Raw genomic sequence first — 19,768 nt, forward strand, 5'->3', positions numbered from 1 at the left:
ACTGTAATTGTGTGTGTGCGTGCGAATGTTTTACAGAAACTTGCACTTCCTCTTTTTGGTGGGCTCTGGCGGTTCCAGGGCGGCCAATATGGCCTCATCGAATACGTTCTTGAGTCCTTTCTGTGTGGAAGAAAAGGAAACGCGTTAGCGATACGAAGCCCAACTTGAGGGAAAATCTACCAACCTGTGTCAGTGCCGAGCACTCGACGTACTTGACCGCCTTCAACTCCTTGGCAAGCTTTTCGCCCTGCTCCAGAGTGATCGGTTTCTGCTTGTTCTTGGCCAGCTTTTCCAGCGTGCTCTGCTCGTCACGCAGATCGATCTGAGTACCGACCAGCAGGAACGGCGTCTTCTGGCAGTGGTGCGTGATCTCTGGGACCCACTAGAAATAGGAGGGAAAAAACATTAAAGAAATGCGTTCGAGCTGATGTGATTGTGATACGAACCTTCTCTTTGACGTTCTCGAACGAGCTGGGACTGACCACGGAGAAACAAACCAAGAATACGTCCGTCTGTGGATAGGATAGGGGCCTGAGCCGATCGTAATCCTCCTGACCTGCAAAGGGAAAGATGGGGTTAGGAAACTCGATAACTAAGTTGTAGCCAAGGAAAACCTTCGGTCTCAATTGACTACCATATGGTATTCCAGCACGAAGTTTACAATCAGTTTGCTACTCTGGGTCCACGGATACCATAGGGCTACAAATGGTATATCTCTATACTCTCGATTCTTTAACCTTGATTCCACTTGCAACCACGATGAAACTTTACTTTAAGGTGACCACGGCAATACTCTATTCCTAGTATTTATGAACCCTCCTCTTGACGACACAAGGCCTGACTTTTTCTCGAACGACTGTACAACGACTTCTCGAACTCCCCTTGAGGGACTGAAGTTTTAACATCTAGGTCATCCTACCTAGTGAGGAGCATTGGTAGTTCAGCCACACGCGTAGAAATAAAGCCGAAGCTGCTCGCATAATGCTTATTCTATTTACATAGTTTTCACGACATAACTTAATGAATATAATTCCTAAAATTCACTTGGTCCATGGCAACCGTTCTTCAATTTCTCCGACATCTCACATTCCCCCTTAGTCTCCAGATTCGTCTCGTTCCTACCGGATTCGTAGCAAACCCCCTTTTTGCAGGACAGTCGTCCGGCATTTTCGCAAAATTTCCTGCCCAGTGTATCCGACCCGCCTTCACTACCTTCTCGATACTGCGTTCGTCGTAGAATAGCGCGAGCTCTTGGTTCATCCTTCGCCTCCACACTCCGTTCTCCTGCACGCTACCAAAGCTGGTACTTAACACTCTTCGCTCGAATACTCCAAGTGTGTGCAGATGCTCTTCGAACAATATTCACGTCTCGTGCTCGTAAAGGACAACCAGTCTTATGAGCGTCATGTACAGGTTACACATCGTGCGAGGGCTAGGTCTTCACGACCGCAGATGTTTGTGGAACCCATAGTAGGCACGACTTCCGCTGGTCATTTGCCGCTTGATCTTTTGGTTTAGTGGGATTCTTGTTTGAACGCGTAACATGGTGGAGGTGCCTTACTAAGGAGGAGGAAGAACTACCCTAGACTTCCCGGGCACTTCAGCAGAATAGCGCATTAGGTCAGCAGCGGAGTTTGGCTAAGATTGACAAGGATCATCACCACTACCGAAAAGGACCAACGAAGACAACAGAGCATGATGGGAACAATTAGTGAATGAAGTCAAAGCCATCGAACTGTGTACGGGGTCAAGTTAAGCTTAGCTGGTCTAGCTTGAACTAAGCTGCCATATTGGACCCTGAACCCGAAGGTTGCTGAGGCCGATAATTAATCAGCGAACCTATCCTGTGCGCGAAGCGAGGAGTTGTTACTGTATTCGACATCTTCGCTGTGCTCATCCGTCAACCACAAGAGGTCACTTCAACCCACCCGATTTACCTCGGCGTTAGTGCCACCATCGTGGTCAACTCAGGTGTGGTACTTACCGGATTGCGTTCTTCCGTACCCTCTGCACTGAACCGGTTGTCGTTGTCTAACATCACAGGACAAAACCAGGTGAACGTGGGGTAGCCAAATCTCCTCTTTGCGTTGTTGCGGGTTAGCCGAACATCAAGGTAGGACCACCCAATATTTACAGAGAGGGTAGGGTATTGTGTAAACCCCAGTGTTTCGGGGAGAATGAAGTGGGAATTTTATCCAAGCTACTAAGGTGATTCCTTGAGCCAAAAATCCATTACAACCGACCGAACAGAACACTACCAATGGAACCCAATCTCTGCCCTGATGAAGCTGTTTCCGTTTTCTGCGATCATTTGCTAAGGATAGTTGCGCGTCACACGTAAATTGCAGCAAACAAAGCTGATCTAGCGTCAATGGAAGCCGAATACTCAGCGCTACGTAACACCGTATTGAGATCGATATGCTAAGTCCCTCCAGCTGAACAAAGCTCCGGGTCCGGATGGCATCCCTAACGTTTCCAGTGAAGGCCACGCTCATGGAACACCCCGAAATTTTCCGGTCATCACACCAACAATACTTGGATGAGAGGGTCTTCCCAGACGTGTGACTTATCTCCCGATATGTCTCCTGGATACTGCTAAAAAGGTGCTAGACTAGGTGGTCTAGAGGATACAGCTCTACACCGAAGGTGTGAACGGTCTATCCGATGAACAGTTTGGTTTTCGGAAAAGCCGCAGTACGGTGGATGTCATTTGACGTGTCATCGAAAGGGCAGACGAAGCCAAGCTTAAGAAGAGGAGAGGAGACCGGTTTTGCGCAATGGTCACCCTTAACGCGAAGAACGCCTTCAACAGAGTCAGTCACTCATTCGTATGAGGATGATATATCTGTATATATGTATGCATATATCTGTAGGATGGTGGAGTGTTACTTCCGTAATCGCCAACTACAGTATATGACCAGTGAGGGACTGGAAAAAGTAAGTGTCTCGGAAGGGGTTCCACAAGGATCGATACTTGGCCCGGAATTGTGAAACATCGTTTACGACGAACTGCTGAGACTGCGTCTCCCCACGGAATTCACAGACTACGTGGTTCTCCTGGCATCGGGCCCATCATTCGAAGAGGTCCTCGCCACAGTAGATTGAGAAGGCGGAAAGTTGGATGCGCTCCAAGAGCTTGCGTCTGGCTCACCACAAGACCGAGATGGTGCTGATCACCAACCTGATTTCAGCACAATCAGGGACGATCCAAGCGTGCGATCAATTACCTGGGGGTGATGATCGACGATCGGCTGAGCTTTACAGCCCACGTCGACTATGCCTGTAAAAGAGCGGTAATGGCGACAGCAGCCCTCTCACGGGCCATGTCGAACAACTCGGCGATCCGCTGCAGCAGAAGGAGGGTCCTGGCGAGTGTGACCTCGTCCATTTTGCGGTACGGAACGGCAGCCTTGAACAGGCAGTGTAACCTGCAAAAGCTCTGCAGTGTGCAGCGGCTGATGAACCTGCGAGTAATCAGCGCATACCGAACGGTGTCCTCGGTAGCTTCTGATGTTGTGCCCATCTCGGTCTTGCTAGAGGAAGATATCTTCTGCTACGAGCACAGGCACATGCCCGATGTGCGGAAACACCCCAGAGAGGCCTCGATGGCAGCACCAGTGGGACAGCTCGGAACGTGGCCGGTGGACCCATTGCTTGATCCCTAACGTCGGATTCTGGATGGATCGGAGACATGCAGCGGTGGATTTCTGCATGACACAGTTCTTGACTGGTCACGGATGCAGTACCACCATCGGTTTGGACACGTGGCCTCGCCATTCTGCCCAACCTGCGGTGACACAGTAGAGACACCAGAGCACGTAGTGTTCAACTGTCCGAGGTTCAAAAGGGTACGCGCCGACAACGACTCGTGCGGAGGATGTGTGAGGATGCCAATACTTGGCGCGTGGTCAACGATGGGTTTACCCGGATCATGACTGCCTTGCAGAGGAGTTGAAACTAGCACCAGTCCGCGACAGGGTAGGGTGACTCCTTCGTCGTGGAGCATCTGAGGCCTCCGAACATGGTAGTAAAGATAAGACTCTACCTTCTGCCGGCATACGCGCGCTGCCTGGTGCGTCGTGCGTCTTTGTGTAGAATACCTCCAATGTTACCGTCGCGGAGTATCCAAGTCGAACGCGCCCTCTGCGACGGAGGCTGTAGGGATAAGACATGATCTTCTCCGAAGTCGAACTCGTAGGAGGAAGAGTATTTACGTCGCGGAATACTCTCGGGTAAAGTGGTCTCACGTCGCCGTCGGATGAGCCACTCGAGTCGGGTAGGATGACATCACCGTCGGGATTCGTCTGAGTCGTTAGCGTTAAAGGCCCGTACGTGTGCTGTGACAGGCGCGAGTCCAGGATACGCTGCTCTCGATTCGGCACACGGCGGGTAAAAAGCCTAGGGTTGCCAGCCAAAAGTTGCTAGCCAAAAGGGAGGAGGAAGACCGGACCACGGTCGGAGTAGAATACCCTTTCGGCGGGGGCATTCAAGTAGTGTGCGTCCGATCCCAGCAGTAAAGCATACAAAGATACGACTCTACCTTCTGCGTATGCCGAGCTGTTAGGTACGTCGCGAACGTTGTGTAGGATACCTCCATCGCCGCGGAGCGTCTGAGTAGAACGCGTTCCCTACGACGGAAGCTGCGGGGATAAGACTTTACCTTCGGCGCGTGTCCAGAATAAACTGCTCTCGATTCGGCATACGGACGGGTAAAGAGGAGAGGGCCTCGAGCCAAACCAGGTGGAGTCAAGATCTTGAGTCGTTTGAGGAGAGGTCATTGGTCTCCTGTAGTGGTCTCGAACAGAGGTGGAACGCACGATAGTCGTGGAAACCAAGCAAGCCCCGATATACGAGTAAAGGCCGGACCTCGAGTCTTCAAAGGAGAGGTCCTTAGTCATCAATCGTAACAAGAGGCGGGAGTTTGGACTTAAAATTGAGTAAGCCGATGAGCGTTTAAGCGCGGACTTGGTCTCCCATCTCGGGTGCAGCCTTCGATGCTGGTCCGGATGAGAATTATGACCAGAGGCCCCAGGTGGACTTTAGAGTCGACCAATTGCACCCATGAACCCATAGTAGCATACTGAGGGGACGCGGTGGCTTGCCGTGCCTTGGAATGCAATCCGTAAAAAGGATTTACCACCTGGGTGATCAATAAATAAAAAAAGACGATTTATCAAAAACATGGAACGGGAAGTGAAAAATAAGCCATCAGAATATTGATAATAGCAGTTTGTTTTATCGCGACTCTCATTCGACGATCAGTCTTCTGAAACTACCCGTGGATCTGCTGATCTGTTAGCTGAATTCTTCAAGAGTGTTTATTCTTCACAAAGCCCACCTGCCGTCAACTCAGAAGCATTGTCTAGCTTTGACAGAAACCTTCCTTTGGCTATTCTAACTAACCGTGAAGTCTTAACAGCCTTTAATGCTGTAGATCCAACAAAAGAGTCCAGCCCGGATGGTATTTCCACTAGCGATCGCAGAAACACTCACCGAACCACTACGCATGATGTGCAATCGATCTCTAAATGATAGTATTTTTCCTAGTATCTGGAAGCCCGCTGCCATAACCCCAATCCATAAATCGGGAAATATTCATTGAGTTGAAAATTATAGACCCATTTTAATACTCTGTTGCCTGTCGAAAACTTTTTAAACACTTTACGGAAAAATTTATCTATACCACTTTTATCTGAATATCAACACAGTTTCATGAAGAATAGATCTATGGTTTCAAATCTTATGAGCATTTATATAGACTTCTCCAAAGCATTTGACAAGGTTCCTTATGAGATCGCAATCCGTAAAATTGTACGCTATGGCTTCCCATCGTAGTCTACAAAGTAGTTCCCCGGTGTCCCTCAAGGAAGCCACTTAGAACCACTCATTTTTATTATGTTTGTCAACGATCATTCAAAGCTGATGTACGCGGCGAACTTGAGCAATTATGGAATATTGAATCACTTATGGACACTTATGCCATCTGGCGACTGTTAACCGCGTGAAATGTTCTCTCCTTGTTGAACCATGTCCACGGAAGCCGAGAAGTGGAAAGCCATGGACAGAGCGCACTGTAAAAGTGGTAAAATTGATGAAGATGAAAGCGAAGCGGAATCCAGAGAGATCAATCCAGAGGCTGACAAATGAAGCGAATATCTCGAATTCTTCCATGCAACGATTGGTCAAAGCTGACTTAAAAGCATCATCAAAGGCAAGAGCAAAGCGCTATTTGATAACAGAAAGAATTAAAGCACTGCGACTTGAGCGCTCGATGCGATTGCTGTCTAAGTCTAAGAAGAGGCAGCTCATCATCGTGTTCTCAAACAAGAAACTTTTATTTCGATTGATCCGGTGTCCAATTCACGTACGGATCGGTATATTTCACCTCTGAAGGCTAAGGATATTCCAGAAAATGTGAAATTCAGCTTTACAGCCCAGCATCCCGCCGTAGTAATCGTTTTTTGGATGGTTGTTTCAAATATTTGAAAATGCCTCTTGTTTTCATAAAAGCTGGAGTAATAGTTAGTACTGGAGTCTACATGGTCATTTTGAAGAATCAGGTGCTTCCGTGGATTCGGGCAAACTTCGGTTAACCCGAAAAGGTTGTTTTCCAGCAAGACATGAATTTTTGGCCGAAGGATCTTTGGCCTCTGAGCTGTCTGGATTTGAGCCCCCTTGACTCCTTGACATGGGCGTATGTTTAAGCGAAAGTCTGTGGATCCTGTCACTCAACTGTTGATTCTCTGAAAGCTTCCATCTCTGAGGCGTGGGCTTCATTGTCAGAGGCTTATATTGCGAAGATATGCTCCCGATTCAGATTTCGCCTGGAGAGATGTATGTTTATCTACATGCCTAAATAAATAAAAAAGTTTTTAAATCAAGTCAATATCAAGAAAAGTGTTTTTGAACCTTGAAAAAAGCGCTGATGTGATCTAGTGGATAGGATGACGTGAGTCTGGTAACCCAGGCGTACTCAGGATTCATGGTATCGGCAAGAAAAACTTTTGGGTTCGAATCCCATAAGTTGCCGACAAATAAGATGTGTCATTGTATAATTTTTTATGTATTCCAGAGGGACATCTGGGGTTGGTTAATCTTAAGAGACTATTGTAAGCGTAGTGGATTGCCAACCATTGTAGGTCTCTGAAGGTTGGATGCCTTTCCTCGACGAACCATCGACCGTGGAAGCCTGAGAAGCAATTCGAAGGCCAAGCCACCAGACATAGGCTGGACCTTGCTACCGATGGGGGAACCATACATACACACAAAAAAGTTTTTGAACCTTGAAGACAGATTTTCGCATTTTTATGGGTCATACGGTAATCGCACATTCAAGATTGAGATGATTGTCGCCCTTTTCGGTGGAAAAGAATCTGAGTAGAGAAGAGGTATAAGGCCGGCCCTTGAGACATATGATTCAGGAAGGTAGCTCGTAACTTTGTATAGTCAGAGTGTACTCCGTTGTTCCACTGAACTCTGTTAACGAAGGTAGGACCAGATGTTTACTAAAGTGGGAAAACCTCCTGCAGCTTTCCGGCAATCCCATTCGATTTGTCTCCAAGCATTCCAAAGTCATATTTGATAATAGGGGGTAATTTGGTAATTTCAACGAGACAAACATAACAAATTACTAAAAAAAAAAATTCTATGCTTGTAACCAAGCTTCGAAATCATGCTACAATGTTGATAGATGAACCAACAATTTAGTTCTAGCTCATTGGTGCATTCCTCAGCACTTGATAAAACGAAAATAAAAGACCGCAGTGCATAATCATCACTGACTGAGTCTGACGCCACCAAGCAGGCAGGCAAGCAACTATGAATCATTCATCACTGGTCGTGGAATTATTAAATGAACATTTTCTTTTATCACACATCAGCTGACAATCGACGGTGCTGGCCACCTTCTGCTAAGCATTTTTAGTAGGTAACAATAAAATTGAAGCTCATTTGTGTGAAAGTGATTAATGGCAAGAACATCGACGTTCGCTAGACGCTCATTTGTATGTAGATTTTAAATTCAGCCTATCTAAATAAAAGAACATTCCCTCGAATTGAGCTGCTTGCTGCTAATCAGCAGCAATTGCATCGCTAATGTGTATGTGACATGTGTATGTCACAAAACGTTTTTATTGTTTTCAGTACCAACTTGTACTGATACTAATACTAATGCTAGTAGGAGGTACCCACTTACTCTAACTTCCTAAACAAGTATGTACTTACCAGCGGTATCAAACAGTCCGAGTGTGTATGGCTCGCCGCCGATCATCACCGTGACGGCATAGTTGTCGAACACCGTTGGCACGTACTCCGAGGGGAATTTGTTGGTGGTGTAGGAAATGAGCAGGCAGGTTTTACCGACGGCCCCGTCCCCGACCACTACGCACTTTATCGTTTGCATCCTTCCTCCGTCTGCTGCTCCTCTCTGTGACTCCTAGGTCCCCGGCAAGGTATCCAATATCAGCGACGATGAAAGACAACAACAGCGAACGAAAACTTTTCTGCAAGTATAGATTGGTTTGATTAGTTATGACTCGGAGAAAGATTTGTTATGCTTTGGTTTGGTTTCCCGAAAATGATTTTGAAGTTGGCAACCGAGTGTCCGGGTTTTATGGCGTCCTTCTTTTCCTAGATTTGTATATTGATCTCCTATATTATTAAAGAATAAATTTGATTGTTTATAAATTATAATACGACACACTAGATTTAGTCAATTATACCCAATAAATTAACTATAGGGTGTCCAATTATGTCTATTTGTCTTAGGTCCAATAATGCAATTTAGAAGTAAACAATTTTTTTTACTTTCATGGTCTCAATAGTCTTTTTTTACAGTGATTCAATACAAAATTAGATTCCAATCAATTGAAGGTCAGAGATCTATTATTTGATTGAAGACTGCTCATAAACTTCAGCACAGACTGATTTGCGACAAACGGTTCAGGTATTCTATGGCGTTTGAAATTGTATTCATTGTATCAGTGTCCACGATCGTAATGCACGCCACACTTAAACATGGCTTGACAAACCATTCCATTTTCACCAAATTTTTCTGTAAAAAGTCAACACTTTGGCCATCCCCAATAGTATAATACTGGTAACCCGGAAGCGTTTTGTAATCAAACTGGCAATAGGTTTAGTCGTGCATGATCAATAATCACAAATCTCAATTATTAAAACAAAATCAGTAAGCAGAAGTTTGAATCCGTTAAAAAACTGTTCGAAGTTTTGAAATTGTAACGCACACCGATTTTCCACACAGCTATTGATCATATAATTTACGAGCACGCATGACTTTCCGGTCCTAAGTTTTGTTCACCGGACCCTGGCGCTTGCTGTTCGACCACTCCCAGCACGGGCTGTACACGATGCAGTTCTCAGACGAGCCCACTTTCATCTCTCCGGTCGGAGGTCCTTCTGGAGCCGGTAGCCTAAGCTCCGATCACCAACCGGTGGTGATTGAAGTCGATGTCCAACCCTAAGATACCAGCGAAAGGACTACCACCAAGTGAACTGGGTGCATTTCGGTCGTGTGGTGGACGACAACATCAGCGATGTTTGTTCTTATAACAAGTTGTTCTTTCAACCCACTGGGTTTCCAATTTTATGAGGCTGTATTCGTCTCTCAATTTCAAGCGATCATTTTAACTCGCTAATTTTGTTATCTATAGAACTATTCTCTGAACTCGCTTGAAATTCACGTTAATATTCTAAGGTGGTCCTCTCATCTAAAGCTGCCCCTGTCCTCTCTACGTGCCTTTAATTTTCAAGCTGTCATCTCAACTCGCTTGAAATTGTTATCAAAACTGTCCTCTCAACTCGCCTTTCATTTTCAAGCTGTTCTCTCAACTCGCTTGAAATTCGCGTTAATGCAGATTGACTAGCGGTCTTCCCAACTAGCCATACAATTTCAAGCTGTCCTCAAAACTCGCCTGAAATTGTAATCAAAACGCTCAGGCTGTCCTCTCAACTCGCCTATCATTTTCAAGCTGTCCTCTCAACTAGCTTGAAATTTGCGTCAATACGCACTAGCAGTCCTGCCAACTAGCCATCCAATTTTAAGCTGCCCTCTCAACTCGCTTGAAATTGTAACCGAGTCGCCCAGTCTGTCCTCTCAACTCGCCTTTCAATTTCATGCAGTCCTCTCAACTCGCTTGAAATATGCGTCAATATGTACTGGCGGTCCTCCCAAGTCGCCATCCAATTTCAAGCTGCCCCCTCAACTCGCTTGAAATTGTTCTCAAAACGCTCAGACTGTCCTCTCAACTCGCCTTTCAATTTCAAGTAGTACTCTCAACTCGCTTTAAATTTTCGTAAATATTTACTGGCGGTCCTCCCAAGTCGCCATCCAATTTCAAGCTGCCCCCTCAACTCGCGTGAAATTGTTCTCAAAACGCTCAGACTGTCCTCTCAACTCGCCTTTCAATTTCAAGTAGTCCTCTCAACTCGCTTTAAATTTTCGTAAATATTTACTGGCGGTCCTCCCAAGTCGCCATCCAATTTCAAGCTGTCCTCTCAACTCGCCTGAAATTGTTATCATAACGCTCAGCCTGTCCTCTCAACTCGCCTTTCAATTTCATGCAGTCCTCTCAACTCGCTTCAAATTTTCGTCAATATTTACTGGCGGTCCTCCCAAGTCGCCATCCAATTTCAAGCTGTCCTCTGAACTCGCTTGAAATTGTTATCAAAACGCTCAGCCTGTCCTCTCAATTCGTTCTTCATTTTCAAGCTGTCCTCTCAACTCGCATGAAAATCGCATTAATATATTCAGGCTATCCTCTCAACACGCCTTCCAGTTTCAAACCCTCCTCAATTCGTTTGAAATTGTGATCAACACGACTTGCTCAATATTTAATTTCAGTTGTCCCTTAAACGCCCGATAAGATCGTAATCCTTCACGCAGAAGAATCCTTCTGACGGTGGCATTGAATTTATTGGCGATGACATAGCCCGACTGCTCTTAACTGTGTTGAAACAAAACGAATTGTAATGAAATTTTCAGCACTGATAGAGGAAACATTCCAAAACAATGTAATGTCAAAACATTCCAGATCCGACAACTAGGAGCGCTATGTTAGAAGAAACAGTGCATTCAGATTTAAAATAATAACAATATACTATAATTCTCGATCCACTTTGACAAAATCAGTAAGCTCTCAAGTAAGATCTCAATCCGCTTTTACAAAATTTCAACAGCCAGAAGTCTCACCCCGCTTTTACATTTTCAACAGTCAGAATTCTCAATCCACTTTTACGGAACCAACAAACATTTGACTCAAACTGCTTAAAAATTTTCAACAGCCGGAAGTTCTAATTCACCTTCACATAATCTACAACACCTGAAGTCTCAACCCGCTTTAACATAATCAACAAGTAGAAGGCTTAAGTCATTTTTAACAAACAGAAAGCTCAATCCCCTTTTTTAAATAATCACCAAGAGCAAAATTCTCTATCCGCTTTTGCGTAATCATTTATCACATTAAAGTCTAAATCCACTTTAAAAAAATCCACAAGAAGAAGTCTCAACCCGCTTTTACAAATTTTCAAAAGCCAGAAGTCTCAATCCACTTTTACGTATTCAACAAGCACAAGTCTCAATCCGTTTTCATCAACCAACATAAGACTCAAACTGCTTAAGCATTTTCAACAGCTGGAAGTTTAAATTATGCTTCACATAATCAACAACACCAGAAGTCTCAATCAACAAGTAGAAGTCTCAAGTCATTTTTAACAGACACAAGTCTCAATCCTTTTTTTACATAACAATCAACAGCTCTATCAGCTTTTGCATAATTATTAAACACATTAAAGTCTCAATCCCCTTTAAAAAATCAACAAGCAGAAGTCTCAATCCACTTTTATGTAATCCACAAGCATAAGTCTCAATCCGTTTTAAACATTTTCAACGGCCTTTTGCAGGTCTCAATCCACTTTGACAAAATCAGTAAGTAGAAGCCTCAATCCGCTTTTACAAATTTTCAACAGCCAGAAGTCTCAATCCGCTTTTACGTAATCCACAAGCACAAGTCTCAATCCGTTTTTCCATAATCAACCAACATATGTCTCAAACTGCTTAAACATTTTCAACAGCCGGAAGATTGAATTCACTTTCACATAATTAACCACACCTGAAGGCTCAATCAACAAGTAGAAGTCTTAAGTCATTTTTAACGGACAGAAGTCTCAATCCTTTTTTTAAATAATCACCAACAGAGTCTATCCGCTTTTGCATTATTATTAAACACAAGTCTCGATCCACTTTGACAAAATCAGTAAGCAGAAGTCTCAATCCGCTTTTACAAAATTTCAACAGCCAGAAATCTCATTCCACTTTTGCGTAATCAACAAGCACAAGCAGTTTGAATTCACCTTCATATAATCAACAACGCCAGAAGTCTCAAACAACAAGTAGAAGTCTTTAGTCATTAAGACCGAAGTCTCAATCCTTTTTTGACATAATCACCAACAGATTCTATCCGACATAATCACCAACAGATTCTATCCGCTTTCGCAGAGTCATTAATTACAGGTCTCAATCCACTTCAACAAAATCGATAAGCAGAAGTCTCAATCTGCTTTACAAATTTTCAACAGCCAGGAGTCTCAATCAAATTTTACGCAATTAACAAGCATAAGTCTCAACTCAACTGCCTAAACATTTTCAACAGCCGGAAGTTCTATCCCACCTTCACATAATCAACAACACCAAAAGTCTCAATTCGCTTTAACATAATCAACAAGTAGAACTCTTAAGTCATTTTTAAAAGTCAGAAGTCTCAATCTTTTTTTATACATAATCACCAACAGACTCTATCCGCCATTGCATTATTATTGAACACAAGTCTCGATCCACTTTTTTAAAAAAAACAGTAAACAGAAGTCTCAATCGGCTTTTACAAATTTTAAACAGCCAGAAGTCTTAATACACTTTTATGTTACTAATCAACAAGCACAAGTCTCAACTCAATTTGAATTGCCTAAACATTATCAACAGGTGGAAGTTTAAATTCACAAAAAAAATCATTAAACAGAAGTCTCGATTCGCTTTTACATTTTCTACTGCCCGAAATTTTAATGCGCATTTTCATTTTTTTTTATGTTGGTAAATTAAAATGGATTTTCTAAGCTCTAACCTTTTAAATCCGAACCTAGGATTTTTAAAAGTACAGAACGGGTGGAAAAAGGCATATGTTTCGAAATTTTTGACACTACGAATTAATTGTGCAACTGTGTAATTTTGAATCCTGAGTTTTTGATCCAAAATAAATAGGCAAAATCTATATGACATTTCAATTCACATCCTTCAATTTACAGTTCAAACTCAAAAAGGATTAGAGAAAAGACAGAAAAGGGCATTAAGAGCAAAGATATTGGAAAAATGATATGTAGAAATGAATGATAAAGTACAAAGTTCAAACAAACTAATTTCAAAGTTTTTTGTTGCAATTTATGTATTCAACAATGCCATTCAAAATTAGAAATTCAAAATTTCAGCTGAAAATAAATCCTTATAAAGTTTTTCCTAGTTTAATGAAACTTCACCACCGATACTCGGACTGGAATGTTTAGAACCCATTATAAAACCATAAAATTAATTATTTGTAGCGTGCTCCATTCCTTGGCTCAGCAGCTCCAAATTAGTCAATTAGGGAGGTTACCTCCGAACAATAATCCAATCGATTATTGACCATTGTCCGAAAACAACCGAAAGGGAGAATCCAAATTCAACAAATGATCTGGGACCAGCTAAGATGATGATGATGATGATGCAGCAACCTGTTCCCCGCAGAGGAAGCAAAACATTTCACGCTTTACACCTTGCTTGTTCCAATTTCCCATCGGCTCCCATCAGATGATATGGAAGCTAAGGCTAAGGCAACGGGGAAGCCCTCTTACTTAAAGCCCACTTTTGGTTCGATTTTAAATAAAACCTCCGGACTCCCCATCCTAGAGAAGTGTGTGTCCAGATTCACCGTTATCATTCGACTCAAACATGTGTGCGAAATCCGCACTACCCCTGTGTGCCTCTAATACCCCTGTTTGCTTCTTCTACTATCGGATAGCAGAAGCTACCAGCCAAGAGCCAACCAAATGCCGATACCGAGCTGATAACCAGTTTTTTTTCTGCTGCTACTTTTCTTGGTTCAACAAAACTGCACCAGCAAAGATAGGCTGGCTGGGCTGGTATTTAGGCTGCTGGTGGTGCTCGGGGGGTTTTTTTTTCTTTCCTTATGCTGATACTATCAGCTTTTAAGCCTTTTTTTTCAGCTAACCTAGTGGTAAAAATTATCGTCGGTATGCGTTCAGTGCGGGTAAATTAAATTTGCCAAGATGTCTCAGATTTCAAGTTCGACAGCCAAAAGGTTATGGTTAAGGAACCGTAAAATGATTTCATAACGGTCATACGAAGGAACATTTCATACAGGAATGTACAACATTCTCCACATAGTTTTAAAGTGAAGAAATTCTTCAAATCAATTTAAATTTTTTTTCGAAATTACTAAAGTAAGACAATAGTTCGTAGCTAAATTAGACCACCGGGGCAATGTAAGTTGATATATTACTGCGTTTCTGACGGTCGCCATAGAAGAAGAACATTTAGTAAACACACTTGTGAACTCCCGGCCTCTTGATATCCAGAATTTTCTTCATAAATACGGCCCGTCCTATTATACGGCGTTCCTCCTAAATCCTTGAAAGTCGTGCAGCGTTCGATGGGTGACCCAGATATGTTCTAGGGCCAGTTGATGGTATCAGTCTTGAGGCTCAAGAAGATGGTAGCACAATTTAAAATACTGATAGCTAGGCAGTTCCAGCAAAACCAATCACTGAATTTGTTGATGTAATAATGTATTTTTTTAGGTAACGCTTTTAAAGTAACTCGCGCTAGTCACAGCATCCACTCCTGCAGGATTTCTAACCACCAAGGCATGGCCGTTTAATAAACTACCAAGCTAGAATCCCGTCACGACCAACCCGAACGGTATTTTCGCTTCCTTTTGCTGCAGGAAAGATCGTAGCTGAGTACGTGAGACTTTTTAAGTCCCATCACACGTATGAGTCCAGAATAGGGTTTATACCGCGCCCTAAGATCGCGTTGCTTTTGAATTGTGGTGTCATTCGAGGTCCAAGACCTTCCATTAGCTTGTCAAGTTAGGTTGACTATCTTGCTATATCCGTTCATCATCTTTCCTGATTCTTATTAGATCGCGCATGATTTGCGAGATTTCGTCGACTATAGCACGCCACGACTGTTCTTCGCGAAACATTCCACTCACAACTCACACTCACTAAAGCCTCGAAATGAACCTGGGACAGACAAAGATAGCATGTTCTGCCAATTCCTCCATAACTACGCATTCTGGGCAATAAGGAGAGCTGATAAGCTTAAACCGATGAAGGTATTGCTTAAAGCACCCGAAAGACCCGAAAGAAACGGTGTCAGGTAATAGTTGACCTATCCATACTTCCGATTTACCCAGTCTGAAAGTCGCGGGATTAGCCTATGCGTCCATCTTGCGTTGTTCGATTGCTCCTGCCACTTGAGCATTGACGCTGCTCGTTGAACTTTACGCACTTCTCTAACAGCTCTTGCTTTGTAACACGAAATATCTTCCGCCATAGTTATGTCGATGGGAATCATGCCCGCGATGAATCTGCTGATTTGGTCCTGTATGCAAAGGAAGCTCGAATGGCTATCAGCCGATGTGTACTCCGTAATTTGGATCTGTTGCGGAGCTCTAGGCTACTCCTCCGTATCGTAGTTTCGACAGTGCTACTCAAGAAGACGTCTCTTGCTACTCTTTGGACCATGGCAGTTCGGCATAATTCAGGCCAATGAATCGATGACTTTCGATGCACTTTCACAACAGTATTTGACATGCGCACCAAAACTTCAGCGATTTTCGACCATTAATCCAAGGTATTTTAGCTGATGTTGCACCGTTGCAAGGTCTTCTACCTCCTCGATAGTTTCGCCGGTGATCATGAGCACGATATCGTCAGAATACCCGAATATCTGCACGCCTGCTGGTAGTTTCAGCGTTAACACTTCATTATTTATGGCATTCCAAAGCAAAGGTCCGAGTATGGAACCCTGTCGAACACCCGCAGGTAGGGCAGTAGATCGTAGCCCTGTTTCGGTTTTGTACGCCAGGACTCCATTTTCGAAGAAGCTTCCTAACTGGCATTGTTGAAGGCATTTTTAACGTCGATCGTCACAAAGGCGCAGTGACGAATTTATTTTTCTTTTTTCTCAAGGGATTCCACACTGTGACGAACTCCTGTCCGCTTCTTTTTATATGCACGCTTCGCGTACTCTGTCACCATTCGGACGGCGTTCACCGTAGATCTCCCTTTCCGAAAACCGAACTGTCTGTCCGACAGTCCACTTTCGCATTCTGTGTAGATAATGAGTCTGTTGAATATTATTCTCTCCAGTAGCTTACCAGGGGTTTCCAGCGGACAAATGGGTCTGTATGATGATGGATGGCCTGCAGGTTTCCCAAGGTTCGGTAGTATCACCAACTTCGCCGTTTTCCACGAATTGAGGAAGGACACTTTTGTAGCACCATTCTGAAAGTATCCGGAAAGGTCTGCACCGCCACGTTCAGCACTGCATTTGGGATTCCGTCCGGACTAGGACCAGCCTTATTCACCCCAGTTTCTTAGCGATAGCCACAAGTTCCTCGTTCGTTACTGGCTCGATGTCGTGGGCACTCGCGTCGTACCGGGTAAGTGACCACTGCGTCGGACCATGCTGCGGGAAAAGATGTGCAACGATCGCTTTCAGTTTTTCCAAACACTTTTCGATCGGCGACCGATGTAATATTGTAATGCTAGACAGTTGGCGCTAACAGGATATCGTTGAAGAAAATGGAGAAAAGAAGCGGACCGAGGTTGCTACCCTGTGGAACACCTGAGTTGTTCTGGAATTCCTTAGATTCGTTAGACCCAATTTTCACCGATACTCTCCTATCTGTTAGGTATGATTCCATCCACTTTATTATAGCGTCTGTTACACCCAATTTGTCTAGCTTAGCTAGCACAATTTTGTTGTTGAGGCGATCAAAGGCTGCTTTCAAATTGGTATATAAGGTGTCGATTTGATAACCTTTTTCAATGCACTTAAGACTTACATTCACCAGCGTCTTTCACTTGCTGCCAGCCAAGGTTCTCGTCAACAGACCATGCCGCCACGAGCTTCTAGGCCTGCCTCTTCTTCGATGCCCATCTGGATTCCAGTCAAGCGCCTTCCTGCAAATTTCTTTTTCATTTTTTCGCAGCGTAAGCCCAATTCATCTCCACTTACGTTCCCCAATCTCGATTTCTAGCGCCTTTCGAGGTCACTGGCGATGTAGTTCCACGTTTGAGATCCAGTTGCCAGGCCACCGAGCGCAGATGATCTTCGCATCAAGTTTCGCACCCGTACAACAATACGGATTTGACGTTTGAGTTGTAGATTCGGATTTTAGTTCGTAGAGAGATCTGACGTGAGCTCCAGATGTTTCGGAGACTCGCAAACGCAAATCGGGCTTTTCTGATCCGAGTTTTGATGTCTTTCTTGGTGCATTTAAGAGAAGAAGATGTAAAGTGCGTCAGATTTGTGTTAACAGATCTTCTAGGAGAAAATCCATGTTGGTCATCTGATATGTATGACCTTGCTTTGTGCATTAATTCCTTCGATACAAGAATTTCTAGGAGTTTTGATCGTGCACACAACGAGGTTACTCCTCAAATCAGGCCAAAATAGCGGAGCTTCGTCGAGCTACTGCAGGAACGGCAAAAGGCGCTTCTGGAGGCACTCAGATTTGTAGACCTCGCCATATACTGTGCCCTTTGTAACGAGAGTCACTCCTCAGTTCGCAAGAGTAGATGGCCTGCCAAACGAGATATTTGGAGGCGAACTTAGACATTTCCTTCTTCTTAAATTTGTCGTCCACATTGAGCTTGATCTTGCCGGTGAAAAACTCCAACCTAGGAATTTGCTTAAAATCAGCTTTTATATAAGTTTCGTCGTCCATCACACGTCACCCATATTTTTTCAGCATCTTCTCGTAGAGCTTCCGTGCCCGAGTTTTTTTGTTTTCTTCCAGCTCCTCTGTCGTGATCCATCGTCAGCCGCTCCTGGAACCGCTTCAACACTCTGGAGACGGTTGAATGGTGAATGTTCAACATTTTTCCCCAACTGCCGTTACGACAGGTCAGGAAATTCCAGGTGTTTGGAAAGAATTTGTTTCGACTCGCGTTGGTTCACCTCCATTTTCGTTGAATCGAAAAACACGATTTCGAGTTTGACAGCATGTAAACAATACACATCAAAGAGAAAGTGTGCAAAATTTGGTTGATTTTTGCCCAATGGTAAAAAAGTTATGCCCGGTTGAATGTGCCGCAATAATTTTGTGTTCCACACAGAGTCACGATCGAAGTATTGATCACAATATTCTCATAAAGGCGGCATTTTAACTGAACCGAATCTTATGTCATATCATTGTGAAAGATATCAATTAAAGAAAGTACATACTTACATTATCAGGAATGGTCAACCAATGTTTTTCAACAAGTAACTTATTTTGTCGATCAATCAGCTTACCAATAAACTTTCCCCTATCCAAGAGATCGGTATTGAAGAACAATTTCTTATTTTAAAGGGCCTTTGGATTAAAATAGGAAACAGCAATTTAGAACATAAAATTAGACACTGGAACCTGAACTCTCATTTGATGAATTCAATAAACACTGCGGCTGAAATCAAACATCTTATTTGAAATTGAATTTTCAAATTTCTATAAATTATATCATAAGATTGGTTTGGTTTTGCTCTGTTTTTTAAACACGGCTTTTTACAAGGTTTTATTCAGTTTTTAAAATAAGTTTTAAACGTTGAAGCCCCCTAAACTTTTTGTGCCACACAACACACAATAAAACTGGCAACCGGGTCGCCCCTTTTCCGCTGATGACGATGATTGCGACTGCCGATATCACTGACGATTTGGTCATCGCTCTTTTCCTTTTGGCTGACTGGGCTGGCTTTTCGGTCTTCTTCTTCTTCTAGTTGGGCCGCCGCGATCTTCGATTGGATTCTTCTTCTTTTTCCTCTAGAGCAGCGGCCCGTCTGGTCCGAGGAATTTGTCCCCTTCCCAAAAGGTGTCACCGAAATGTATGAAAAAAAAAACTGATTCCCTTCCTCCCACCCTCATCAACCAAAATTGTAAACCGGATTTGCCAAACCCACCCAGACACTCCTTTAACAACTTCCGGACCATTTCGGAACACCGTCATCGGTCAAAACTTACACTGAGGGGTAACACCAACGAAATCAACAACACTAGACTTCTCCACCCCGAAAAGGAATCTCCGAGGAGTAGTTGGCCTGCTGGCAAATTCTGAATTCCTTCCTCGTCGTCGCAACTTGATGATGGGTGAATAATCTTCGGGAGCGAATCAGAAAATCCAAACGGGGGAAACGAGTAGCAGCAGCAGCACACACAAACACACTCACACGAAATCCGTGGAACTTCTGTTGGCTGGGATCCGAATTTTCAGGGAACAATTCGGGCGAATGTGGCCACGCGCGATAACTTCTTTCGGGGGCTGGGCCCGATTTGCGGTCACTTTTGTGAACGGGATTATTTTTGTAATCCGCGCCGTCGAGACGAGGAAAAAATTTATTACGACGACGACAAACGACGAGTACACCGAATCGAAACTTGCTTTGACTGATGACTGGACTTGCACTTGAGTTGTTGAGAGGCGGACGATGAGCAGT

General features: G+C 43.8%; 1 protein-coding gene across 1 annotated transcript; it reads right to left on the reverse strand.

Moving 5' to 3' along the window:
• LOC129760039 (cdc42 homolog) lies at positions 1-19,736 on the reverse strand. Its single transcript, XM_055757620.1, has 5 exons — positions 19,296-19,736; positions 8,224-8,501; positions 447-556; positions 185-382; positions 1-120 (listed from the first exon to the last, which is right to left on the reverse strand). The coding sequence occupies exons 2-5, from the start codon at positions 8,399-8,401 to the stop codon at positions 31-33; spliced, it is 576 nt and encodes a 191-aa protein (XP_055613595.1). The 5' UTR covers positions 8,402-8,501; positions 19,296-19,736; the 3' UTR covers positions 1-30.
• Between the last annotated feature and the right edge of the window lie 32 nt (positions 19,737-19,768).

This window comes from Uranotaenia lowii, unplaced genomic scaffold (genome assembly GCF_029784155.1).
Source record: "Uranotaenia lowii strain MFRU-FL unplaced genomic scaffold, ASM2978415v1 HiC_scaffold_381, whole genome shotgun sequence".
Classification (NCBI taxonomy): Eukaryota; Metazoa; Arthropoda; class Insecta; order Diptera; family Culicidae; genus Uranotaenia; species Uranotaenia lowii.